The sequence below is a fragment of the Platalea leucorodia genome, assembly GCF_965183815.1.
Source record: "Platalea leucorodia genome assembly, chromosome: 4".
In the NCBI taxonomy this organism is placed as follows: Eukaryota; Metazoa; Chordata; class Aves; order Pelecaniformes; family Threskiornithidae; genus Platalea; species Platalea leucorodia.
The window spans coordinates 74,618,286-74,645,357 of NC_138826.1; the positions used below are offsets into that span (position 1 = coordinate 74,618,286).

The 27,072-nt window shown below is 40.6% G+C and overlaps 1 protein-coding gene across 1 annotated transcript in view; it reads right to left on the minus strand.

The window, feature by feature from the left end:
- Positions 1-6,513: 6,513 nt before the first annotated feature.
- ANO4 (anoctamin 4) overlaps positions 6,514-27,072 on the minus strand; it is a gene marked incomplete at both ends in the record, with an annotated part of 130,238 nt that continues 109,679 nt past the window's right edge. Inside the window, 9 exons of the mRNA XM_082309716.1 lie at positions 6,514-6,705; positions 9,537-9,642; positions 12,491-12,610; positions 15,036-15,183; positions 16,883-17,035; positions 18,063-18,205; positions 21,878-21,975; positions 24,672-24,729; positions 25,811-25,922. Of these exons, the coding sequence (XP_082165842.1) occupies positions 6,514-6,705; positions 9,537-9,642; positions 12,491-12,610; positions 15,036-15,183; positions 16,883-17,035; positions 18,063-18,205; positions 21,878-21,975; positions 24,672-24,729; positions 25,811-25,922 (1,130 nt within the window). The remainder of the gene's footprint in view (positions 6,706-9,536; positions 9,643-12,490; positions 12,611-15,035; positions 15,184-16,882; positions 17,036-18,062; positions 18,206-21,877; positions 21,976-24,671; positions 24,730-25,810; positions 25,923-27,072) is intronic.

Here is a 27,072-nt window from a genome sequence, read left to right on the forward strand (position 1 = left end):
AAGGCATTGAAAGCATGAAGAGGTTAGGGCTGTGGGACCTTATCAGATTGCAGGAAACAGTGGGTGGTTTTTTAGTGCAGGAGGTATATTTAGTGCCATCTGGTTCCTTTATAGAACTGATCCCGAGAGCGTATTTATTTTGCTGTTTTTGTCATATATGTTTGTTTTTATTAAGTCACTTGTTCCCTGGTTACCTGCATCTCCTCCTCTGCGCTCACTTCTGGAAGCTACAAGAGTGTCTTTGGTGATGGGCAGAGGCAAGAGTCAGTTATATCCTTCCCTTCATGCCCCATCTCCCTCTTCTGCCCTGCCTTGCCCTTACAGAGCTGGTCCGCATGAAAGAAATGAGCTATTTGGGCTTTTTATTCAATGCCATATAGCAGAACCATGGTAGTCTTCTACTTCATTCCCAGCGTGCTGGCCTAGGACTGCTCTTGCACTGGGCTGGGCGTAGGGCAGCAGAGATGTTAATGCAAGAAGAGGGCCCTCTTTGCTCTACGGGACAAGAGGGAGAGCTGCATCTGCAGTTGCCACTGCTGTTACCTGCGGAGCTATGACATGAAACCTCATGTAGCCATTTGTGTTCGTGCAGTCCCTGGTGTCGCTCTGGGGATCCACGTTCAAGGTTGGTCCAGATCAGGCAAGAGCACGTCGTGTGTTTTGGCAGGCACAGTCCTCCGGGGTGGGGAAGGTATCGCAGAGGCTGTCATTTAGTGAAGGCTTCTCCAGGGCATGGGATGGCTCATCCTCTGGCGGGGCTGCCAAGAGAAGCTGAACAGCACATCCACTCCAGACCACGCACTGTACTTCTGGTTTGGGAGGGTGAAAACCCCCATTGCTTCCTTCTCCTGCGTGCTTTCTGGTACAGCAGGGAACAGTGACCCACTGTGTTGTTTTTGTACTGCAGATTTTTTGCTATGGCTATATGTGGGTATTTAAAACTCCTCTACAGCAGCAGAATCGAGTTGGAAAATAAAAGCCATTGCAGGAAATTCGAGCTGTGAAGCTTATAAAGCAGTCACACTTGAGAATCAAATGAAAAACTGACTGTGTGCCTTAAATGCTTTCTAAAAGTTATGCTGCATTTGTGCCAGGTGCTGAGCTGCTGTAACTTGGAATATGACACAGTGCTGGTTTATCTACCTTGACTGGGGCCCTTTAGCATCTAAATCAATTTATTCTGTGCTCCCGTGACAGAGGGCACTTGATGATCTACTGCATAAGATGAACTGACAGGATCAGAAAACGTTAGGAAGAAAAAATGAGTTCCAAGGAGCAGACCTCTGCCAGAGGAGTACTGGCCAGACAGACACCGTACGGGTTGTCCACTGACTGAATGAGCTGGCTATGCTTCTCAAGTCTCAGAAGATAAGCGCAGCTCATTCAGCCTTGTGCCTTGTCTTCATGACACAGAAATAGATACTGCATTTTGTGCTACAGAATAGTTCTTGAGCCTTGGAATATAATAATTTGTACTTACCAGGTACTTTCAGCCCACAGATCTGAAAAAGGGTAAGTACCGGTATCTCCACGCTGCTGCAGAGTGCCAAAATGGACTGGTGTGCCTCTGTGTACCTGTACTTGACGGCACAGAGTAAGCTGTGGGCAGAGAGAACAGAAGCCTGTAGCAAGCCCTTGACCTGTGTGCCTGCTGGTACGGCTACAGCCCTCCCAGCAAACATGCTGAAGTCTCATCTGAATGTGCTTCTCGGGAGGGTGACCGATCACTGCTGTGTTAAACAGCGTCAGCCTGGCCTTCGTTGCACCACTCTGTGCCGAGATCACTGTTGGTGCTGTAATTGATACTGCCTTAAACCGCCTGGCGTGATTTGTGACTTCTGCCTGTTTTGTTCGTGGAGTGAAGATTAATCTTCCCAGTTATCATAGTTCAAAAATGCAGCACCACAGAGTTTTCTTCTCAGTGCTTTGAATTCACAGAGTTGTTTAAAACAGAGGAAACACGTAAATGACCTACTTATTTTCACTTACTGCTTGAAGTCACTATTTGAGCACTGAGCAGTCATTTAACTCTAATTTTGGTATGAAGTGAAAGTTTAGGCCAGGTGATATCTATTGGCCCACAGTCACAACATCAAGATGAGTTTTCACTGGGGAGAATATCTTGCTGTAAGCTGTTTAGAGACGAACATTCTTAAGCTTTGCAGATGAACCCTGCAACTACCCATTTCTTGCTAACTAACCTCCCATGATTGCTGCAGAGCTACAGAGTGACTCTTTCTGCTTTACTTTTTTCTATATGCTGCTTTTTTAAATTAAAACCATTGATTTTGAATAATATTTTCTCTGGGATCATATACTGTCCTCTGCTACTTGGACTCTCAGCCAGGGCCTTGTCTGTGTAAAAGCAGCAACATAATTCTTGGTGTCTCCATCACGGTCCTGTACCCTGATCCTTCATCTCTCCCAGCTAAGAGCTCACCCAACAAAGAAATCCAGGATGCTCAAAGCCGATTAATTCCATGGGAGTGGGAACACTCCACACTGTCCAAGTTACATGCAGCATCTGGCAGGGTCAAGAGACAAAACAAGTAGGAACATTAAAAAAAAAACCAAAACACAACATGAACAATATTTGACTATATGAGTACACAAAGGATCCACAGAGAGAAAGTAGTGACAAATTTTGGCCCTTGATTGGTCTGTTTGCTTGCTGAACAAATAAGGTAAACAGAAAATAACTCATGAATGCCAAACAGCAAATATCTCATATGCATAATTTATTTTAAAGTTTATTGCGTCACATTATACAAGCATTAAACATGGCTTTATGTTGATGATTTTTTTTAAAGTGTGAAAACTTGACATTCTTCTCCATAGGATTTTTCTATTTACAAATAAACAATCTCTCTATATACTTTATATATATATATTATATATGGTAAATAACGTAACTCCCCTCAGAAAGATTTAAAATAAAAAAGAACTGATTTGTAAACACCATTCCTGTTGTAGTATTTGGTGGCTTGAACGCAGATGATGTTCTATACCTAGGATTTTTCTTTTGTCAAAGTATCCACGTTGTTCATTTACATTTTTTATTCTAAGATCTGTAAAACCAGCATGGGAAAGAATGCAAAAAACGTAGCAAACAGGCTGAAAAACAGTCCCCATATACAGTTTTTTTTTCCTTGGTTTTAAAAACTGGCGTGTAACTGCTCATGAAGTACATGCTTGCTGTCAAGAGTGGTCTATGGAGATCAATCCTATGCTGATAGCAAGAAGATTTCACAGTAAATCCTTTGATGTGTGCTGTCCTGCTTGCTATGTAAAATATCTGTGGCATGCATTGAGGTTGCATTTTTTTCTCATTCCCTTGAAAGTAGTGCTCTTGTGGAGCTGGCATAAGTAAACAACATATAGGACGGTCACCTGGAGGTTTAAACAAAACCCATCATCAGATCAGAAAGAGGGGAATGGCATAAAATTGCTAGCTAGAGACCATTAAAATTCCATTTATTATTATTAGCCTATTATTTGTATTATATTTTCCTAATTCATAAAATAAACAAAAAGGGGTCATCTTTCCTGAGTGTTCTGCTATATAACTCTGAAGGACTCAAGGGAAATCTGTTCAGCAGACTAGCAGCGCAGCAGCCTCGGTGGGTTGACTGGTCAACATTAAGCGACAGAAATGTGCTCAGATCTACCAGGGAGGTCAGAGCCCCTTTCAGCATCGCACTCAGCACAAGCTTGGTAAGCAGCTGACTCGTGTTCTCATTTAGAGCAGAACAGGACACAACTTCTAGCAATGTGTTGTCATGAAAATTCATCATCATGTAGCTATGTTGAAAACTAATCTCAAAAGCGATTATCATCTATTGTATTTCTGCTGCACTTTATTTGTTTTGGCACATTATATTGTGGTGGTTCCTCTGAGTGGAAGTCAGTTTATATTCTACTAGGTTTCAGTTCAGTTCTTGGAAGTTATCGAGATCTACGTTGACAAAGCTGTATCTTACTGCAGGAGTTTGCAAAGGTTCACACTCATATGGGTGACACTGATTTTATGCATGACTCATGTCTCACTTTACTACTCAGCAAACAGTTTCTAAGCTCTTGTCATCTGTTGTTTTAGATATTAAACAGAGGGTATGCAAACTAATCCAATTGCTCATGTGAATTTGGTCTGAATGTGATTTTGCACAGCGATCGCGCCCGAGAGTTCCCAGACTGCAAGTGCGGTACACACCTGTACGTGGTGGATGGTAACTACTAACCCATCCGACGTGTGTGTATCGGAGGATGACATTGCCTAATCCCCACCCCCTATTTACAGAGACAGAAATACCCCCATTTCTCCACTGCCCCCATGGGATGTGTCCACAGCTGCTGTAAGCTGAAGCAAAGATGAACAAGTTCTCTTCCTCATTAGGCAGGAATACACCCCACAACCACTAGTTGTGCTCCCCACTCAGTTTGGCACTGCATCAGCAGAGAACAGATTAATCCTGAAATTCCTTCAGTGCTAATGTTGCCTCATGGGACCTTCAGGCTTGGGCCAGGAGCACCTAATAAATGGGAGCTGCTGTGCCATTTATCCTCTTCATGTAGGATGATGGGTCACTACTGGAGGAGGTTCCTTGCTGTGAGGAAGCAAAGTGTAGGCAGGCAGTGGCTACCGAGATGAGGGTCCATACATTTTCTTCCATCCCTCTCCTTCCTCAAGCCATATTACCTTTCACTAAAACTTTCCCCCCACATGGAAATAGCACAGTTCTTCCTTGCAGTGGAAAGAAGTTAATAGATCTAACGTGGCAATATGGGGTCTTGGTGCAAGTGGGCCTGATGTCTTGTGGAGCTTGAGGCATCCATCCACAGGGTCTTGCATTGTGCGGTCTGTCCAGAAGGGCAAATTCTAGCCCTCCTATCGAATGATTTCCAGGAGAACTTGTAGAAACAACTTGCTGAATTATCTTCCCTCTTAAATATCTTCAACCAACAAGGTCACAATTCCTTAAGATTTCTGAGAAAACTGTAATTTTTATGGAGCTCCAGTTATTTGGAAAAGGGCTAAGCAAATTGATCAGCTCCAGTATTTTGTTTATAGCTGTATCCTCACCAGGACATAGGCTTCCTTCCACTTGGCTTCTTACAGTCTTGGCTTTTGAACTTCCTTCTTCATGTTGTAGCTGATTATGCCACTGCATGTTCTGCAAGAATCGCAGTGTTATCACTTTGAGGCAAGAGGTGGTAGAGCTTTCACAACACTCAGCATTTTGATTCATGTTGCTTCACCCAACACTTCTGCAGTCTTCAGATCTACAACTCCACTATTTTGGGTTAATGATCTGGGAAATTTTTCATTTCTTAATGCTAAAGAATTTGCAAAAGGATATAGACAGTGGCCCATTTTGCCCCAGTCTAATTCTGCAGCCTGCGTAGAATAGCTCTGCATGAAGGATTTCAAGCTATTTCATCCTACAGTCTGTTGTTTTATTTTTCCGCTCCACCCCTTCCTAGATAATGGAAGGATGAATAAAGAAAACGTTACAAGTGTAGAGATTCTGGATGACTGTGTTCTTTTGCTCTGCTGACCTTGTTAATCTGTTGGGTTTTTTGTTTTACTTATGCAGATAGATCTTTAAGACACAGTCTGTCTTCTGCTATATGTGTCATACACCCTAATTCCTGACGAGGCCTCAATGTGATCTTGCAATAGAAATACATGGGCAGCTCTGGGCAAGGTGCCCTAGCCTGATTTGTTTCCTTCAGAGACCAGACAGTCCTATAGCTGAAAAGGCACTGTTCAAATCTTTAAAACATATTACCAACTTTTCACAGTATCATTTCCAAATAAATGGCCCTACAGTTAGATACCTCTGGCCACATTTAGATGCTTGTCTATCTGTCAGCACTTCTGCACACCTAAATTTTTCAGCATTGTTAGACCAGTTGATTAGACTCATGATCAAGCATCTCCTCCTAAAAAATACTTCAGTATTGTTGGAGTAATGCAAATGGTCCGCATATGTGACCTTAACTCGTGGGAAATGCAAGCTAACACAGTTTAGTCCACTGTGGAAGAGGGCAATGTTGCCATTCGTGTGCTGCAGGTGGTGGCCACACACATGGGCAAGTACTGCCATGTTGCCAGCGCGCAGTCACTGGTTATGAAGTAGCAACTTGGTCGTGAGAATGAGCCATAAGATCACTGAGTTCTGTAAAGCACTGTAATATATATAACTGCTTTGACATTCAGGACCTTGAATTTAAGTCAGGGCCTGGGAGCTTCCTGGAAAGAGTGCAGAGACTTAAGCATTGGTCTGATCTGCTCATGCTGACATTAGCTCTGGAGAAGACTAAGCCTTGCAAGACCTCTAATTTCAAAAAGGCTTATGACAATATTCACCCTATTAAACATGGGCGCACATGTGCTAAGTGCACACAACATTGACTGACTATCCCTTTCAGTGCACTCTCTGCTGTAGAAAGCCAGGAAATTTTTATAAACAGAATTCCTATCTTCTTTTAAGCAGTTTCTCCCTCACCCCATCATGGCCACTCATTGTGATAAGATTTTCCATTCTTCTTCCTTTCCTTCCGCTCTTTCTGCAGACGTTCTAGTTCAGCTTCATACATCATTTCCTGAATCAGGTACTTTTCTCTTCTCATCCGATCTCTCAGATCTTTTGGGAGATCTGGGATTAAGTAGGAAATCAGGTGCTTTATGCAAAAGACAAGGTGCTGTGAAAAAAAAAAAAGGGATGAAAAATTAAAATCTTAGGAAGAAAACAAGTACTTTCCATACCTTCCAAAAACCCTCTCCTTCCAATTCACAAAAAGATGCTGTCTTAGAACTAAATCCATTGCTACATTTGAAGAAACCAAACCATGATTTTTTTTTCCCACAAAAACTCCAGCCAAAGTCAGTAGAGTATGGATCGCAGCAAAGGTTATGAGCAACTGGGTTCAAATAAGGGCTCAAAACTGTTGTACGATCTGTGTGTTCAAACCCCTGAGATCACGATTTGCTATAAGGTTGTTTGGGTAGGGCCTGGTATTAGTGGGTAGCTCTGCAGCAAGAAGAGGATCAAATGATATAATACCTTCCTGTTGCCAGGAAACCCTTGCATCAGTATCGGAACCAATGAATTACCTATGCAAAACAAAACATTTTTTCTTATACTGTGTCTCTCATCCAAAGACATATTCCCATTTACTAAACATCACAATTAAATACAAGGTAAATGATCTTTTGTCCCTCATGATTTAGCCATGCCACAGCAAAGCTTGAGTGTGATGGCGGAGGATTGCTTGAGTGTCCTTTTTTGTTTGATCAAAGATGCTGCTCGGAGACTTACTCACTCCACTTGAGAGGAGGAACAGAGAAACAGAAAAATCCTCCATCTCAGAAAGGACACTCATTCTAGATTGGAGAAATAAAGGTATTTCTTCTCCAAGCAGAACCCTTCCTTTGAAAGCCACTGAAAGGAGAATGTAACATGTTTTCCCATGTGTTCTTCCCTCATGAGAAATAAACCTGCAATACTTTAATTGCTGGTTTTTTGCCAAACCTAAAAAAAGAAAAAAAGCTGTTTCTGTCAGTTTAGCCTGGACAAATAACTCCTTTTGCAGTGATAGGAAATACTTTTATTTGTTTTTGAGGGAGGTCAAGATGTGAAAAGAACCACACCCACAGTGCCAAAAAGGTGTCTGAGTTTACATAGTTACTTAATTTATGAAAAAAAATACCTTGAGTCACTTATTTCTCAGTGCAATCTTTTACTGTAACTGCTGTAACAATCACAATACACCCGTTAGTGTTTTCCACAGAGAAAGACAGTCATGGTTTCTGCTGCAATTACCTTTTTGATTTCATTGATATAGTTAAGGAAACAGTTTGCAGTGCCAATAAACAGAGTGGCCCCTGTTGAGGGAGACCGCTACGAGCCAGCCTATGGCTTTGGTTGGGGCAGAGCAAAGTCAAATCTCTCATGCAAGTATTGGGCAGACACAAAAAGCTATTCCACAGCAGGTTGCAAATTTGGCTGGGCACAGAGACTTGAGCAGGGCTGATTTTTCTTGCCTCAGTTGTCTTTGCCCTTATGCCATGCTGCCTTTGTGTCAAGTGTGCATCAAGAGGCCAGGCTCTCTTCAATCTTAAAACTGCTTAGGCTGACCGGCCAAGACAATTCTTGTAGTCCTTTTTGGAGACAGATACCCTGGCTGTCAGTACTGACAGCTCAAGAAACAAAGAAGAGATCAAGCCCAGCAGGCCTCTGCCAAATCTTTCTTTCTTTCTTTCTTTCCCTTAATGTTTCCCTGAGTGTGGCAGAGATGATGGAAGAGCCAGTCTCCTTGCAACCAACCTCTAATGAGTTAGCCTCTAATGAGCTAACCTCTAATGAGGAAGGAGAGAGACCAACCTGCAGTGCCATACTCCCCCTTCATCTGGGAAGGGCTGAAAATGACAATCAGGGGGAATTCGCTGCAAACCTCGGGCTTCTGCTGAGCCACCAAGACATCCCTATGCAAGAAATAATCTAGAAAAAGTTTCCCCTTCACCTTTCCTCTAATTCAAATGCTTCTGTTCTGTGATCCAAAGAGGTGCTTTGAAAGCTCAGTTCAGAATGAATTTACACAGTAACGTGAGTCAGAAATGCAGTATGTGCTCATGAACATTATGCCAATAATTTATGGTGATTACAGCTTCCATATCTGTGTTGGATGCCCTGTTGCTATGATTTCAGAGCAGAGGACTGAGTAAAGAGTTTTTAAAAATCATTTGTTCCCTGTTTGCCTTCTTCACAGTGTAAAATGCATTTCAGACTGCTTGTGCTGGAGAGATGCTGAGCCCCTGGTTTCTGGAAGGGATATTTAAGCACCTGAAATTCAGGCCTTAGGAGCTGCATTTTGTTTTGTAAATTATCTCATCCTATTTATCTACCCTCCTGTCTCTCTTTTTGAAAAATCAGCATGGGAATACCAGTCATGTGAAGTTGGTATTATCTTATCTGGTTTGTCTTAAAGATTTCTGAGATACTGACAGTAAGTACTAATATTATGAACATCGGCAAAGGTATTGAATCCTTTTCATCGTCGTCATCTTTGTGATGCTAATCATTCTGGGGAAATGAATGCTATTAAAAAAATAGAGACAAAAACTAGATGTGTAAATACTGTAACTTAAACTATCTTCATTTTTCAGTTGTTCAGATTTCATCTTTTCTTCTCATGTTCCTTCACCCTTTCCTCACATATTAGTCAGCATATGACTTCCCAGCCTAGACAGGTTATGAATGCCAGACCTCAGAAAGTAAATAAAAGCTTCATTTATTTCCCCTTTTTGCAAGTCACTGTTACAGTTTTTAAAGTGCTGCTTCTTTTTGTTAGAACCTAAAATCCTGTTACTATTCAGAAAACAGATCTGAGAATACAAAGCACAATATAAATAGCAGAAACTAAGACAAAAAGCTTAATAGCTGCCATCATAGATCAGCCCAATGAAAAAGCTTCAAAGGGAAATTTGTTTAATTTTTTTTTGTTTTTGTTCTGCCACCTGAATGGTCACTGACCTCAAATACAATAATGAAAGCCAGCCGTGCTGCTAAGACATGCCAGAACTGCAGTGTGTAACCGTAGGGCACTGGGGAGTGAGGAGGGTCTCGGTAGTCCCTGTACCTGAAAGACAAGCAGAGTACAGTAGTTAGCAAGCTCCTGCCCTCCTGCCTGGGAGGAAGGCAAAACCAAAACCCAGCTGTTCTTGATCATTGCATTTTCTGCACCAAAATTATCTCAGTTCAGACTGTACAAGTTACACAACACTGCTTGCTGAGCCTGCACTAGTGTTTTATTTCAGATCAGGCGCATGCTTTTGAAGCAAGTGTCCTGATCACCTCCACTTGCCATGCTTTGGTTCACCCAAATGGCTTTACTTTCAGTTAAAACCTAATGGTAAGATGCACTCCAGGAGTGCACTTCATGCTCCAGCTGCTAATGGAAATTCAGTGCAAAGGACCAGGCCAATGCCTGTATGAAGCAAAACTGCTGAAGCAAATACAGAGGATGTTGGGTGCTCAACACCAGCAGTTTGACCCTACAGCATCTCCCTTGGCAGCGCAACACGTGCCTTGCAGGCACCTCTTCAGTACATGGAGTAGGGTGGGATGCTCTGCTGTTTTGAGGGCCACTTTCTTCCTGCTATAAGTTCATTTTAAAACCATAAATGTCCCCAATTTTGTTAGCCTGACAGCCCTCCCAAAATCCATATACAACTGCCTCATGGGCTCCATCTGGCCCTTGGTCAATTAGTTGGCCACCCCTGGTGTAAAGCATGATTCATCCTAACTTTAGTGGAGCCAGAACTGCACCTCTTGGTATACCAAAAGGGCAAGGGCCGTGTAAGAAAGGGATCTAGTGTCTTGTCTCACAGAATGTTTCTTTAAAAGACTTTAGGTCTCAATAACCCATCATTAAGTCCAGAAAACCCATTATAAAAAATATTGAAAATACCATAGTAAATAATACACTTAAGCTTGATCTCTAAGTTAGTTTCAAGAAAATAAAGAAAACTCAGATGAGCAAGAGAAATAAACTGTTATTTCATCTCTGTGATAATCTGTGTTTCTCCCTGAAGGTTCACCTTCTTAGATTGCAGAGGGTGCTGCACAAAATGAAATAAACTGTGTCTTGACATCTTAGTCAGCAACAAACCTCTCTTAAATTGTAGTATCTCTAGTGCAAGTTCTTAAAACTGCAAGCAGCATTCTGACTTCATAGTTTAGGATGTTTTACAATATCCTAAGCATCCTGAAAACAGAAGTCCCTGGACCAAGTCCCAAGTCAGTAAAGTATGTCTCCTCTTTGTACTTGCTAGGAACCAAGCACTACACATGAAGAAATGGGGAAACCTTTTATAACCAACGAGAATAGCATGGCACCATCTGGGTTCCAGACGAGCAGAAGTTAATTGAATATGGCCACTGTTTTTGTTCAGACAGACTGCCTTCCTGGAAAAATGCCTACACTATTGCACAGTAGAACATAATATTTCCTTACCTCACTATCAATATCTGGCTTGAAGTGCAATTAAAATGACTGATGTTTTAGCAGAATTCAGGTGGGTTAAGTAGCTGATAAACTCAGCTAAAAAAAGTAAGACATTAGTTTCTTTCAAGGGTAGATATACATAACAATTCAGTGTCCCCCAAAAGAACAGATTTATCTTCTGGAGATTTATGGCACCAATTTTAATAGTGTTCTGTTTATGTGATACTGAGGGGACAACTGTTTTTACTGATGGGATTTCCACCATTGGCTTTAAGTAGCAGCAACCTCATGCTTGAAGTTGTGGAAGAAAGGAATTAAAGAGGGAGAAGAGGATGAACAGAATTACAGAACATTGTTAAATGGTGCTATGGCAAACAATGTGGAATGGAGTATTCTCAAAGTGGTTCTGCTCCACAGAAAATATTATCTAGGGATTCAACATTGGGATATTCTTTCTGCCAAATAAGTTGCAACAGACTTAAATATCAGTTAGTTAAATGAAAGCATTAATGTCACCCCCCCAGTTCATTATTATACCACTCAAACTTATTAATAAAAATGCCACAGTATCACAAATTATCACTGACTTTTGCTCTGTCACAGAGAATCTTTTGTTCTTTAGGCACTCATGAAAGGATATTTCACTTCTTCGCACTGAACAATACTGAGACTAAGTGTATCTTCAGCTACCAGGACTCATGCTTGTAAACCAATGTTGCAATAAAAAAGTGGATGCTATATTTGTTGTTTGGTATTTTTGGTTGGGACCCCATTTAAGACCTTTATGTAGATCCTTGATTCTTTGGACCGTTAAAATCAATCAGGTGCAAATCTGTCATTACAGACTAGTCTCAGACTGCTATTTCTCCAATCTGCTGGCTGAGGACAAAGACATACAGATAATTAACTGCTCCTTTTATTTCGATTGAAACCACAAGCATATGATTATTACTAATAATTACACCTGTAAGCAGTGACATAAAAATATTAACCAGTCAACAATTAGGAAGTGCTGGATTTGAGGTTTCGCAACGGTAGCTTAGGACAGACCGTGTTTATGCCTGGCAGACCTGAAATACCTCAGTGTGGTCACTTTTGTGCAGCCTTGACTTCCTTGTGCATGTGCTATGATATAATCTGATTACAGTTTCATCTCACTGGTACCTAAGTAACCAGTCACCTGTTATTTGCCCTTTGATACCATATTTCTCCATGATGGTTGTATCTGATTCAAGCCATGACACAACAGAAATCCTGCATTAGGAACACCTGCCAGATATCCACTGTTCATCTTCTCCTTTGTCTAAGGAATCATGCAGGTAACAGCCAAGCAGTACCGTGACCATCTCCCTGAAGAGCACAGTTAATTCTTTCCATTACTGTTTGTTAAGTTCTGAAAATTAGTTCCAACCCAAATTTATCATGATGCTTCTCCCTTGCAATGTCTTAAAGCAGAGAAGTATTTTGATCAGATGCTTACCTGCAATATTTTAATGGTGAACCAGAGAATTCGCTTCCATTTGATGTTGGCTCTGAACGGTTTTCGAAGTCAGACACCAGAAATACTGATAAACTGGCATTAACATAGCCAACCATACACCTAGAGGGGAAAAAATCCTGTAGTCAGGACACAGCAAGGTTTATCCATTAACTGTTGTACCCTGGAGGATGTTCTCTGGGTTTCATGAAATCCACAGTATAACTGTGATGCTTATTAATATTTGAAAGGGATGTTGAGGCAATATAAAAGAAATGCTCAAGTAGGTCAGATGGACAATAAAAGTGAAGCAATGATGGATTTCTATGGGAGAAGAAACGGTGAAGACTGGGACTTGTTACTTTTGAAAAGAAAAGTCACCTAAAAGGTGACACAAAGGTAGAGAAAATAATGAGTAACACTATGAAGATAATCAGAATATTCCCACTGTTACCCTCATGGTACTAGCACAAATGGATGTTAAATCAGATGGAAAGGCAATACACTTAAAACAGCTTTTTACAAAATGTCCAGTTAATCAGAGGAACCCAGTACTAAAAGATCCCAGGGTGGCTGAGCACTGGGAGGGTCAGGCAGAGTTTGGAGGACACTGGCTAAGAGAATGTACATCGCCTGACGAAGGGCTGTGGGAGTCACAAGAAGGCTCAAGTTTGGTGTTAGTAAAGCTGAGGAGAGATATGGCAAATGTATTGTATTGTTCACTCTGCACTGCCCAAGCACAGGTAAGTCCAGGCACACTGCTCAGCTTGGTGCAGAGTATAATGCACAGCAGGGGTTGGGTTGGTTTTTTTTTTAAGCAATGGATTTTACAGTCTTTCAGAAATTACATTTAAACACCATCTGGCTTTGTCTCAAAATCTCCATACTGATTGGATTTGGAACTTAATTTAATTACAATATTTTTCTAGTATCACTGCGTGTTATATGGATCTAATACCTACAGATGTTTTTTGAAAGGAAAAAGCACATCTCATTTAAGTTATTCAGTAGCAGATGTTCTTGACTCCTTAATTTGAGAAAATTCAATATTCCTGTGGATTTTTTAATAGCTTCCTGCTTTTGTAACAGCACTTATTAATAACAATTCCAGAATGCTGACATAAACAGTTTTTATCCAAGTTGGTTCCTTCAAAGGATTACTATCTGGTGGTTTTATCTAGACATTCACTCAGAAAAGCAGCAGAAGTGTGAAAACACTGTACAAGAGATTTATGAAAAGATGATAAGACCGTCCTCTGTGAGCCAAGCTACTTCCCCTATGCAGAACTAGTTTCAAAGCCAGTGAGTCATATCTGAGTCTTCATAAAAATAAAATTTCTAAAGGTTTTGTTCTCTCATGCATGGTGGTCCTGAGAAAATCAGTAGCAAGGAAAGTTGCTGACAGTGCCTCAATGTCCTATGGATCTTCATAATGGCACAAGCAGAGTCACATGCTCAGGAACAACTGGCACCAGACCAAACACTTTAGCTGTGAAGGGACTTTAACTCTTCATGAAAATAAATGGAACATTTCCCCTGGCACCGACTAAAATGCCAAGCTCCTTGCAGGACAGCAAGTTAGCAGAACTGCTAATCAGGAGCTGCCACACCAGCTGCCCTTCTTCCATCCGTATGATTAAACAGTATTGACAATCAAAAGACAGCAAAAAAGTAGCAACAGAAGAACTTGCTTTCTGTAGCAGGGAATAAAAATCAATCTGCCGTATGTCTAATAGCAGAATGTAAGCTCTCTGCCACTGTCTCCTGTTTAGCTTGGGTTTCTTTGAACAGTAGGGTGCTTGCTAATGGAGCTGCTAGGAGATCATTTGCAAACTGTGCCTATTTGTGTTCAGCTGGATTCAGTGACCTTCCTGGAGTCCAACAGCCTAGATTTTACAAGTTGCCATGTAGCAGCTATACTCATACTTGCTGGTAGCGTGCACACGCTAATATAATCTCAGTGTTTAGCAACACTGAAAGAAAATCCACTTAGGCAGCAGGGATTCAGTTCACAAATGTGTCCTGAAAGATTTAATCTAAGGACTCTAGTTTTAGCAGAAAAACAAATTACTTTGCTCTGTAAGTACATCTTGATTTATTAGTTGGGAATTGCTTCCTCTTGTTAGACACTACTCTTTTTGAGCAATACATGCTGAATACTACATCAGGAAAAAGAGCCTAGTGAATAAGTTTAAAATGCTCATTGAATCTGTAACTGATAAATACCAGCGTTGCTTCAGAATGAAAAGAGAGTTATATCCATGTACACCAGCTGGGAAGTGCAGCTTGTGCGGCATACTGTTACATACACCAAATCTCTGTAACGGCTCTGCCATGTTTTCCTTGAATTAACACCATAAATTGTAGTCACTCAGCAACCCATTCTGTGAATATGCAAGGCATCAATATCTATGGCTCATACCTCTCACCTAAGCACAAACAATAAATTTGGGTTAGTGGAATCAGAACATACACAGACAGTACTGCTGTATCTATTCAAGTAGTACGTGATTTTCATGCACATCTGTTTTCCCAGAGAAAATCTTACTTTTGTCCAGCTTCTCCTTGGCCAGCACAAGGTCCATATTTGTACGCATAAACAAGGCGAGGGATGAAATCTGATGTCACAGCTATAACAAATGCATTTGTGATAACAGAAAGAATTCCAATGCCTTCCAGGATCCCGTACCAGATTCCTGTTCAACAAGGAGAGTATGTTAGTTCCAGGAAAAACAAGAACCAAAGTGCCTGAGAGACTTATGCTCTGAAGCAGTTTTCCCCACCACCCAAGGTCTTTTTATGTAGTTTCTGTCCTAGAGTCACTAAGTAAAAATAATTTTTCTTATTGAACAGCAGGACCTCAGTGGACCAGATTTCTGTTCCCACTGGGTGGGAATTTTGTTTATCCTGCAAATAATCTGAAGGAAGCTGCAAAAATGCTCATGGAGGCCTTGGCTCCACCAAGCCACATAACCACGTGGGCAGTTTTAAGAAACACTGTAAGCCTCCCTGCTTATGATGATGGGTATTTAGCCTTTGAGGAGGGTCTGCCAGGGCAGACATGAATATATGCAATCCATGATCTGCCTGTCACAGCGGTCTTGTGTGTACCTCGTGCATAGCTGGTCAGCATGCACCTGTCGGCATCAAAATGTTTATGGCACGCTAATGCTATACAATGGCACACAGCCCCCAGGCATCACCTGGGCTTTTTGGCCCATCCTCAACCACCTGACAGATCTTGTGGTACAGGCACACAGCAACTCCGGTCATGAGGACCATCACTGAGAACCACACCAAAAGAAGGTTAGATATACCCGTTGATTTTAATGAGGCATCAAGCTGTCACTGAAAACTTTGCTAAATAGGGAGTGAATGCAAATTATTTTGAGAAATCACACCTGAATCAGCCTGAAAAAAAGATCTATTTTTTTGTGCTTTTATTATTTACATTATATAACTGTTTTTTCAGGAATTATGTCTGCAGCATATGCTGTGTACTGGCTGATGTCCAGGCTTGTACCTAAACTCATAGATCCACACTGTTCACATGCAAAGCTTTACTCAGACACAGATTTAGATACATGGTAGACCATTCTGAGAGCACAAAGCCTGGGTTTCTGCTATTTTATGGTGTGGGCTACTGGTTTTTGCAATGCAGATGGGCAGCGAGGTATCCTATTTACCACTCCAAAGAAACCAGGGATTCAGCATTGGGCAGATGTCTTTATTTTACAGAGTTCTTCCTAAAGGTGTTCTGCTTTTGCACACTGCAAGGACAGAAGAGATTTATAGTCAAAATACGTTCGGAGAGCCCTTGCAGTAGTATGTGACTGAGTGACCTCAAAGTTATGTGAATACTGTGTTTAGCAATGTAGGTGTGCCTCACTGAGAGCAAATCATCTCTTGGGATCTACATCCACCCTGTCTGACACACCAGGGACCTAGTGGGCATAGCCCCTGAGTCACAGGCGAACTTGGCTTTGGCCAGGTAAATATAAAACACACATGACCTTTACAGGATGGTGGCCGCTTTAACTTCACTTTCATGTTTCAGCTGCTCTGTCTGGTTATTACATTCAAACTGAGCAGCGGCATGAGTTCACACAGTGTGTCTGCCACAAGGAAAAACCTGCAGAGAACACTGATCACTTCATTAAAACATCTTGGCTGTCAAGTCACCCAGAAAATCATTAAAAGACATTTTCCAATATAGACTATTAACTGCATAAGTAGATTGGCATCAGATACTTGAAGTTTTCTGGAACAAACAAATAGTGTGTTGTTAATGAGGAAGATGGCTGAAATACCTTAATCTGCTGTTACTTGAAGTGGTCAATACTTTGCCTTAAAAATAACACACATGCATAACAAACACACGTACAAAGACCTCACCTATATCTTTGGCTCTTGAAGCTAAAGGTCTTCTCCACTGGGTAACAAATTTGTACGCATCAAGCCGAATTTCAATAATATTGTTAAGTAAGGCCAGAAGCGGTGCCAGTGGAAAAGCTGCCACAAAAATGGTTGTGAACCCAAACTGAAGAACTAGGAAAAAAAAGGAAAGATCACAGTATAACTGTTAAGATCTAATCCCAAGGTCTAAGATACAAACTAATATATGCATACAAATGTTATGTATAAGTATACAGACATTTCTTACTATGCCGTACCATACAATAGTCTAGTGACACTTGTACAGCAATTCGTTGCTGAAAGTTCAGAGCAAGGATGACAAGAACAAATGCACATCTGTCCCCATGATGGATAGCAACATCTAGATTTTGTAATTTGAAGGGAAGTCTGGAGGTGGACAAACTGTACTTTTAGAACGGGACCTTTTTACTCCAGCATCAACTAGGGTCTCTCAATACCTGCAAATATTAGGGCTGAATACATTCCTTTTCATAGTACAGATGGGCAGCAGTTTGAAACTTTGTGTAAGTTTCTAGAGGCAGGTTTTCAGACTGCTAAATTTCACATTAATTTGAAAATAATTACGCGAGGGAGAAAAGAAAAAACAATCATGACGTATGCAGTTCAGTCACATAGGGCAAAAGTTCTTGTTCTTCAACATTTCTTTGAGCAGTTATCCTCCCCTCTCCTCTGGATAAAGCAATGCCTTTTGGCAGCAAGCTACTTCGTAAATGTGAGGTAGTAAACGATGGTGAATTTTAAACATAAACAAGCATGCAGGTCTGTACCACGCAGTTTAAAAATAAAAGCCCAAGGGAACTTCCTTTAGTAAATAACAGCAAAGTTCTTCAGAAATGTATGCAGGTGAAGAGGTGGGCTCTGGTTTGGAAAACGATCTTCTACACACAAAGCCAGAATGAGAAATGTTTCATAGATGCCAGGTTAGCAAACCAGCAGCAGTGTGGTTAGCTACACTGGTTTGGTTTGGTTCTTACAAACTCACTCCCATTCCTCACCTGACCTGTGAGAATGAAAACCATTTTGCAGCCTCTTTAGCTTCATACAGCAATAATTAAAAGAATACACCAGCCCACATCAACAAAAAAAGCAACAAAATTAAAATCTAGTGAAAGAGAGAGAACAAAGGTCAGTGCCATACTCATTTCTAGGTATTCATCAAAGAGTCCATAAGCATTCATAGGTTGCAGATTGTAGTCCTTTTCCCACTGTGGGAAGCTTGTTTTTCTCTGTGTGCCATACTCTTGTCGTAGTTTTCTCCTGGTCCACCAGTTTTGAATTAGCCTACATTTTCAAATAAATTAAAGAAACAAGGTAAATAATATTAGTGGCTATTTATCACAAAACTGGAAGAGGCTAAGTGTGCACAAGATATCTTGGAAAATTAATTTCCCAATGCACAGGAAAATGGAGCGTTAGTAATACATGTGGCTGACGACACAGCATAATAGGTATGAAAACAGGTATGGCTGATAGGCTGTAGTCCAGGCCTAGATGTTGCTAAAATGGTGGAGGGATTTTGACATCTTTTCATTATTTATTTACCTTTTTTTTCTCTACACAGAATGGCAAATCACTTCAGGGTCTGTTTATATGGCAGAATGCAATGCTGTGTGGAGATAGTTGAGCTCTAATTGAGAAATCAACAAATAGAGCGCTAACGCTGCTTGATCCCTTCCTGTGTGTGAGCCGGCATCTCTACAAGGCTCTATAATGTGCAGGGTAACAGTCCCCAGGCAATCCTGGAAGGGAAAAAGCAACTTGCGTGGTGTCTGCAGCCAAACATTCAGAGGAACAAAAGGCAGAAAGAAGTGTGTGGACTACTGACAACCTGTGGTGGGCGAGAGGTGGATGGCTGACATGAGAGCTATCTCCATCTCAGGGAATGGGGGAGCTGTACTGGACTTCAGGGGGAAGATACTGTTCCTGAAGAAACACACGTGTAGGGGCACCATGGGAGGCACTGAGCCAGAAGAGAAATGAGTGCTCACATCTGAAATAAGCACCTTTGCCTCTCCAGGTCAGGGAGTTGCACTGGTTTGGCCAACAAAGGACATGAATTACAGTTAGTATAGAGAGCAAAAAAAGACCCATGACAGAGATTTTCGCCCTAGTTGTGGTGGGGCCTTCATCTCAGTGAGACAGGAGATGATGGCTCACCCAAATAATTACATCCTTTCCTTGACTGTGCTTCGCTTCTTGCCTTCACAGTGGCCTGCTCTGGTCTGTGAATGGTAGGCAAATGGCCATCGGATTTGGACAAGGGTTGGCCAATTGCTTGTTTTCTTAAAGCTTAGAGATTATTTTTCTATTCAGGCCATTTACCAGGGAGATTATAGCTTTTCCTGTCTTCCTTAAAGAAGTGTAGGTGCAACTGAGTGCAGGGCATTAAAATCTAGAGTTCAGAAGTGCAAGAAAAAAATTTAGAAGTATAAGCGTGGACTTCAAGCCAAAATTTGGAAGTACAAGAAATTATTAAAATATTTGGGTTTAGCAGCTTGCAGTCACTCACTTGTGTGTAAAAAGCCTAAAAAGGCCTTTCCTGTGAATTACCATGGTTGTGACTGATGAACTATGGGACAGTTAATGGTATATCTTTGCAGTCCACAGCACCCTTTGGGACTTTGCTTCTCGTGTCCTGCCTGTGAGAAAATGAGAGGGCTGAGAACTGAATTCCTGCAAAGGCAGCAAATTGAGGGGTGAGGTGGGTGGGAAACCAATATGCTGAGACAGATCCCGGTTGACTTCCTCCTTTGTGAGAGGGGAAACCCATAATCAGTGTTACAAAATACCTAAGACTCCTGGTAAAATTCAGAGATGTCATTTTCTGATTTGTGTGTGAGCAAAATGTGAGCAATGCGATGTAATATGGTTTTAATATAAATGTATGTTCTTCCAAGAAAAACATCAACTTGAAATTGCAGTTTTCCACCTCCAAATGAAGCAATAATTTATACTTTCTTTCTTATTGCAAATGTATCTATGCAGGAGAGGAGAACTGATGCACACTTTCAGAGGTTTCGAGGGGGTTTTTCTATGAAGCAGAAGCATCACTCTGACATGCCAGTATTTGTATTAAAAATGTAACCACTAAACAATCAATGCTCTAGCACGCACCCTAGGGCCTCTCTTTGATATCTTTGAAACCTTGTTTTTAACTCTCAGGCAGAAATTTCAGAAGAGAAGCCAATGCCCCATGTATCGGTGAGAAATGTGATGGCAGGCACTGGGGTTCCTGTCACCAAGGAACACTTCGTGGCATTTCTGACTTGCCCTGCGTGTCTCTGTGGTCCCTGTGGGACCACATGCCTGCACCAGAGCTGGGCTGCCACCCTGAAATGGTGCAAAAAAACACTCTCCAAAACAGGCTGCTGGTGCTCCTCTCCTAGGACTGTCTTATGGGGAAATACTCTCTGCTGTCAGCTTTGGCACTGCGCAGTGCTGGCTCTGCCTGGTTCTCAGCAGGCAGTAGCCAGCACATGGTGGAGGTGCAGTGATGTTCTACTACAGACTATAGGATTGCCTTCAAATCCTCTGGCCATCCACATGGTGTTGGCTCCAATCACGCTCTTAGCAGAAATGATCATGTTTTTTTCACACAAAAAGGAAATGCACTTGCCTACAGCATTTCAGGGCTAGAAGGTGGAGTGAAAGGTCTGGAGAGCAAATATCTCTCTCATCAGAATAAGTTGAAGCATCTCACATTGTTGTGACTGTGTATTTTGTGTTGTGATTTTCATTGTGACTCTAAAGTGAAGAGCCTGACTTCACCTGAAGCAGTTTATTCCTATTAAATCACTCGTTCCTAAACAATCTCCTCCTATCTCCTTCAGTCACCTTCTTTAATCCCCTTTTGTGCTCTTTATTAGGTTTGGAAATTCCTATTAATAGGTAGCAGAAAGATGCAATGAAAACTGATAAAAGAGACAGGGAGTGGAAAGAAAAGGATCAATACTGCTGCTGCTGTTCCCTCCTCCCCAACCCGGCTAATTCCTCCAGCTCTAACAGCTGCAAAATCCTGGCAAGTAGCACTAGGCGCAAACCCAGGAAGATGGAGAGATAGTGAGCTTTGAGTACCTTGATTGCCAGTTACTCTGTGCATTTAAATTATTTACTCCGTTCTCATTACAGCTAGATGTGATCAGCACTGAGGCGGCCTGAAATTGCTTCTGCAACATGTTTCTGCAGTTCAGGGACTGAACTCTGCACTAGCTCTGCTCTGGATCCTGCAGCGAAGCAAATCCCTCTGAACTTTGCAAGGGCAAACTTTCTGACAATGTCAGCTCTCTCTTATATTTTCACGCTTGCTAATTTCCCTTGATGACCTGCCACACTGTCTCTAGCATCAACTGCCTATATTAATCATATTAAACATGCTCATTAAATACTAATCAATAAGAAATGAACCAATAGGAAATGAATAATCATCACCCTATTAGCTAGAGAACAGCTCCATAGGGAACTTGCCTATATACCAGTCAGTACATTTTTCTATCTCTGAGAGTGTATATGCCAGCAGTGCATTTTTTCCAGCTCCTACCTGCCCTTTCAGGCATCTTTTATCACCCAGCAAGGAGAAATCCAATTTAGAACTTAGTGGCATAGCTAAAAAATGATACGTATAATATTTTCTGTGTAAGGAATACAGCACTCCTACAGCTATTTTTAAGGAGTTTTAAAACAGGGAATACAATTTAATGAAATCAAGTACTTCCTGCATATTATTTATTTGCTAATATTTATATTACACTTCACTTTTGCAAACTATTTTCAATGTGAAAAAAACCCCTAACACCATCTATCTCTGTACATCTATATTAAGATTTTTGTATCCTAGGGGGGGATTTTCTATTGTAATGACTACTGTTTCTTGCTTTTATGTAACTGGTCATAAGGAAAGCATAAACTTAGTATTCTTCTGTGACCTACAGAAGCATAGGCATGATGTTTACTTACGGGTAGCCCAGTTCCATGAAGTTATTCCAGGTCTGCTTTAGCACCATTATAATACCCATTTGCATACAGAGATCAATAAGGCATCCACTAGGGTGGCACTACGGAAAAAAAGAAGCAAAAGTTTAAACAGAAATTATGCTGAGTTTTTAAGCATTTCTCAAAGATTGTAAGTGGATATTAGATAATTTACTTAAAGGCAATTAAATGCTATTCTCTTTAATTTTTTTAAAAATATGAACTCATGGGAGCATATGAGACTATCATACCATGAGCCTTTTAAGCTTATAGTCTAATTCTCTGCAGAGGTCAGAATCAGTTGAAACCAATGCAGTTTTCACATTAGTTAATATGTTTTGCAACTATGGGTGGGACAGAGGCAAAGGCTAAAAAGTTTCTTCAATGATTTCAATAGTTTTTGGGGAGGGTGACTGTGCCTCAAGTAAAAGAATGAAGAGAAAATTCCTCCTGGCTGCACAGGCAAACAGTTTATGCCTAAAGGATAGACCTAATACAGTTTATTGAGTACTGTTTAATGTATATCACTGAGTGGACTATGCAAACCTATTATCTTCTCGAAGAACTAAAAATCTCTAACTGTCAAACAACAGTTCTCAGTGTCTCTTGCTGAGTGCTTGCTTGCTTTAGCAGTGGCTCCAGACCTTGAAGAAGTGGTGCTGCTTTTAGGAGAGATGCTCAGCTAGTACAAATTTAAGTAATTCCACAATTTTTCATCTAGTATTGGAAGAAACAGAAAAGGGCCAAAAACTTTCTGCCCTTACACAGCATTTTGCACAATTGACTTTGCAGATCCAAACAGTGGAGGTTCAAGCTGTATTGTTAGATCCTGGGTATTATGGGTAAGTGAGTCGAACAGATCACTGTCATAGAACTGGAACTATTTCTCTTTAACTTTTAGGGAGAAAAAAATTGACATTTGTTATAACCTGTAACAAAATTTGATATGAATTTCTTATACATACTGCATTATACAGTGCTCAGAACTACGGTCCCTGCTGAGGTTTCTGTTGACCTCATTCAGCTTCTCTTTAGATTAACAAGGTGGCAGATAATTTTTTTTTTAAATTAACTTTTCCAGCATATTATTAAATCATCATCCTTCTACTTTTAGGAATCAGTCACACAAGCCAATATAACATAAGAGAGGCAGGTGCAGTATTAATGAAGTAGCAGTGATGTTACAACCATAACATCACTAATGCACTTTATACACTGTGGTCTGAATATGCCCACAGACACTGGACCAGACTATATCATGTTATTAAATGTCTTACACTTGGCTTCATCCAACAGGTGAAGAGAGGGTTATTGGAGGGATATCTGGGCATTATATTCTATATTATGTTTCTAATAAGACCTAATACAGATATGGTCAGTAAAGTTAAGACTTTTTTATTAGACATTTCTTTTATTATTAGACTTTTTTTTCTCTGAGAAAGGCAAAATAGTAGGCACTACTAATAGTAGCTTCCACCAGCAACTGACCCAAACTGTAACACCTCACTGCTGCACTTCCCTCCCAAACCTGGTTCTTTGCTCCTCCCATCTCTACTCCTGTAAGTGAGGTTCTTTCCCTGTTCTCTGATGCCTCTGTGAGATGATTCAGCCCAGTAACTCATCAGAAAACTAATTCAGCCAGAAAAAGGAAGCGTTTCCTGCTGATACAGGGAACTGAATAGGCTCCTCACAGGGCTGGACAAGCCAGAGCCAGTGCAGAGGAAGAGGAAGGAACAAACTTCTTGAGGAAGTCAAAGGAAGAGCAGAACTGTCCTCTTTTGGCAGCAGCAAGCAGTTACGTCAGCTTGGCCCCTCTCAGACTTTGGAAGGATGTTCAGTGAATTTCTCTCTGCCGGTTTATCAATTTTTCTTTCCTTGAATGTACAGAATTCACTACTTCAAAATTAGGATGTTTTTTTCAAATTATTCCTTTTTTTTACTAGTGTTTGGATGACCTCTATTAACAAAAATATTTAGATATCTGGAAGTGTTTGTAAATTCATGTTGGCAGTGTAAAACCTGCATTTTCCACTTACTATTTGTCATGTATTTGCAAAATTGTTTCAGTTATTCAGTTGTGAAGCAGGAAAGAAATCATGGGATTTGAGTGTGCATATAGCAGCACTGGAAGCTACATGACTTATCCAGAAACTGCTGCTGTTCACCTCCAGTAACTGTCAAATGGTTTTTGAGTTCTGAATGTATTTGCCACAAAAATGGGATTGGTCCTTGAGTGACTTGCAAAGCCAACCTCTCATTGCTCTCCAAATCCATTTGGTTTTATAGACATGGAGCATTATGCCAGTAGCTCTTTTGGGAAGTTTGTTCAGTTGTTTTCATCAATTTTCAAGTACATTTTATGCGTCTGGATTTTTAAGTTATTATTTTATTATTTTAGCTGCCTGGTCAGCAAGGCTAGAACAGCTGAGAAGAAAGGATTTTTTTAGAAGCAAAAAGTTGTCAGATTCATATCTGACTTTGATTCATTTCAAGGATGAAATATTTCCAATATAAAAAAGTGAGTAATGTTTAAACCATTTGATACCACTATCCAACTGTGATGCAAACACTAAAACTGCTAGCATTGAAAAGGGCATATATATCAATATGTATATGTTTTTGTAGCAGATGGTACTGTCAATAGTGTGGAGTTAGACAGCAACTGAAAACCCAATAACACACTCAAAAATACCTAGACAGAGTTATGTGTCTGCCTCTGCTTGCATTCACTGCCTCTGTGGACAGCAGATAAATCAGTGTGTAGTTAGCACACACTCACCTCTTCCAGTCTCCACCGGTTTATCAGCCTTAAGTAGGCACCAGGGTGTCCTGTAAATCTTTAACACAGGAATATACATCAACTATGTTGTGTAAGCAGTCTGTTCACAGTAGTAGAAGAAAGCTCACACTGTTGTTTTAATCTAATGTCATCTTTGCGTGATTGATATAACTATAAAAGACGTTATGCTGCAAAAAGTTTTGAGGGATTCCTGGAATAATTTCTGTGAAGTGCTAAGTATATTTTTACTTCCAGTTTTATTTCAATACCAAACACTCTGCTGTTGTATATTCAGCATATGCAGAGAAGAGAGAAAATCTGAAGAAAACTGTTCATCTCAGTTTGGAAAATGGCTTTCAACTGCCAGTCCATTTCCTTACACCATAATGTGGGCTGTGATATCTGCCTTCCTGTGAAATCAGTGAAAATACTAGTTTTCATTAGGAAGGCATAATTTTCTTACTATTCTCCCATGTTTTCTCCCAAAATGATTCCCACAAGTTCCCACATGCAAATAATCCATATTGATGGATTCTTCTACTCAAGCCTCCTCTACTCAAAGACTCTTCTTTTGCTTTTAGGGGACTTGCAGAAAGAGATGTACAATTATATATATATATATATATATATATATATATATTTCATTTTCTGTGGAAAAAAAACCCAACTGATAGCTCATAATTCACTCTTAACAGCCAAAATCATATAATAGAAGCAGCAAAGTATTCAGGCAGTTGGACCAGATGATCATTCTAGTGAACGATCCTTCCAACTGAACTATTCTACTCTATTCTGAAAGAAAAAGACACAGTATTAAGTTATTTACTTACCTGTACAAATTATACACATAAAGACAGAGTGAAGTGACCTGCATGTGTAGTATCGTGGGATGCCTCAGTTCCCAGTAGTGAAATTGTTAAAAGTTAGCATTGAGCCAATGTGGTGCTAGGAAATGAAAACTACATCTGTTTCTGGGCTTTTGAAAGGAAAATAAAACTGCAATCTGTCCTGCTTTGCTAGTATGGAATTTGCATTTTGAGATGTGTGATAATATGGTCCCATTTTGTTTCATTACAGACAATTTTATTTCTTTTCTCTACTTCATTTTGCCCATATGAGGGTGCAGGCATCAATCCTACCTTCCAAGGAAGAATGCTATATAAAAGGTAGAGCTGTTCAGATTGACAAACTGAAAAAGAAACATTTTCAGAGTGAAGCTGTTCTCCCATTCAGATTCGGTACGAGGCTGCTCTGTGAAGAAAGAGAGCAGAGTTTCAGAGGTTTAATCAGGTTAACAAATTCCCTTGGCACAAAGGCTGCACACACCTATCAGAGCTAGCAATGTATTTGTAAATTAGCCTGCTGATTTCAAAATATAAGCTCACAGAAGAAATTGTGTCCAAAAGCAGTACACAGCAAGTGAGCTTGTAAAGACTTAGAAATCTCTTCTGATATCTAGATATATGTATTCCCAGGAGACTGTAAGAAAGTCGTCGAGATAATGTATATATTAAACATCCCTCCTGGATTCCTGCGTGCTTTACAGGCTCAGACTCTTCTCATTTCCTTTTCTGCAACCTACCATAATGACATTGCCAGAAAGCACCCCACTACAAGCTATGTAAGTGCCTTTTTGTTAAAGATGTCACACTGAACTGGAGCAAATCCTCCTCGTAATTCTGTTTCATGGATTTGGCCACCATGCTGGCACCTAAGGACTCTACAAAGGTATCAGTGGAGTGCCACTGCATGACTCCCATTCCTTGTAGTAGGGAGCTCATCACAGAAGACTGAGAAAAAATATTTTGCAATGGATGGGGTAAGACAAATGAGAAAGGGGAAGACATATTGTTCCCTTCAGGTAGGCCCTTAATCTCCATCTAAAGAGATATCAAGACAGAAGTTAACAAAACAACTTCTATGACAACACACGAGTACCATGTCCTGGAACCACTTTCCAGTCGGCAGGAGCTTGTTATTAGTCAACCATTGCTGTGAACAGGAGTAACCAGAGGAGAAGTGGAGGTACTAATGGTGATTCTCAGTATCGTAATGGTAGTACTCATATACTACTTCTAAAGGAGCCTCCAGTAAAGTACTGGAAGTAAAGAAACAACAACGATAAACTAGATTCTCTTTAATTATAGCTGCCCTATCCATGAGGAAATTTCAAATAGATGCATCAACAAAACCATAAAACAGACCATAAGATAACAACTGTGTTAGTGATTTGGAAATGCCTGTCAAGAAACTCAAGTTTGTGTATATGCCAGTACATAGCTATTTAGCTAAGTAGAAAGAAATAAAACATTGTAGATTTTTGGTGCCAGTCTGTGGGAGGACAAGTTTGACTTTAACAAGACTGCTGCAGCTGAAGCTTTGCTCGTATGCCCATGAGAGA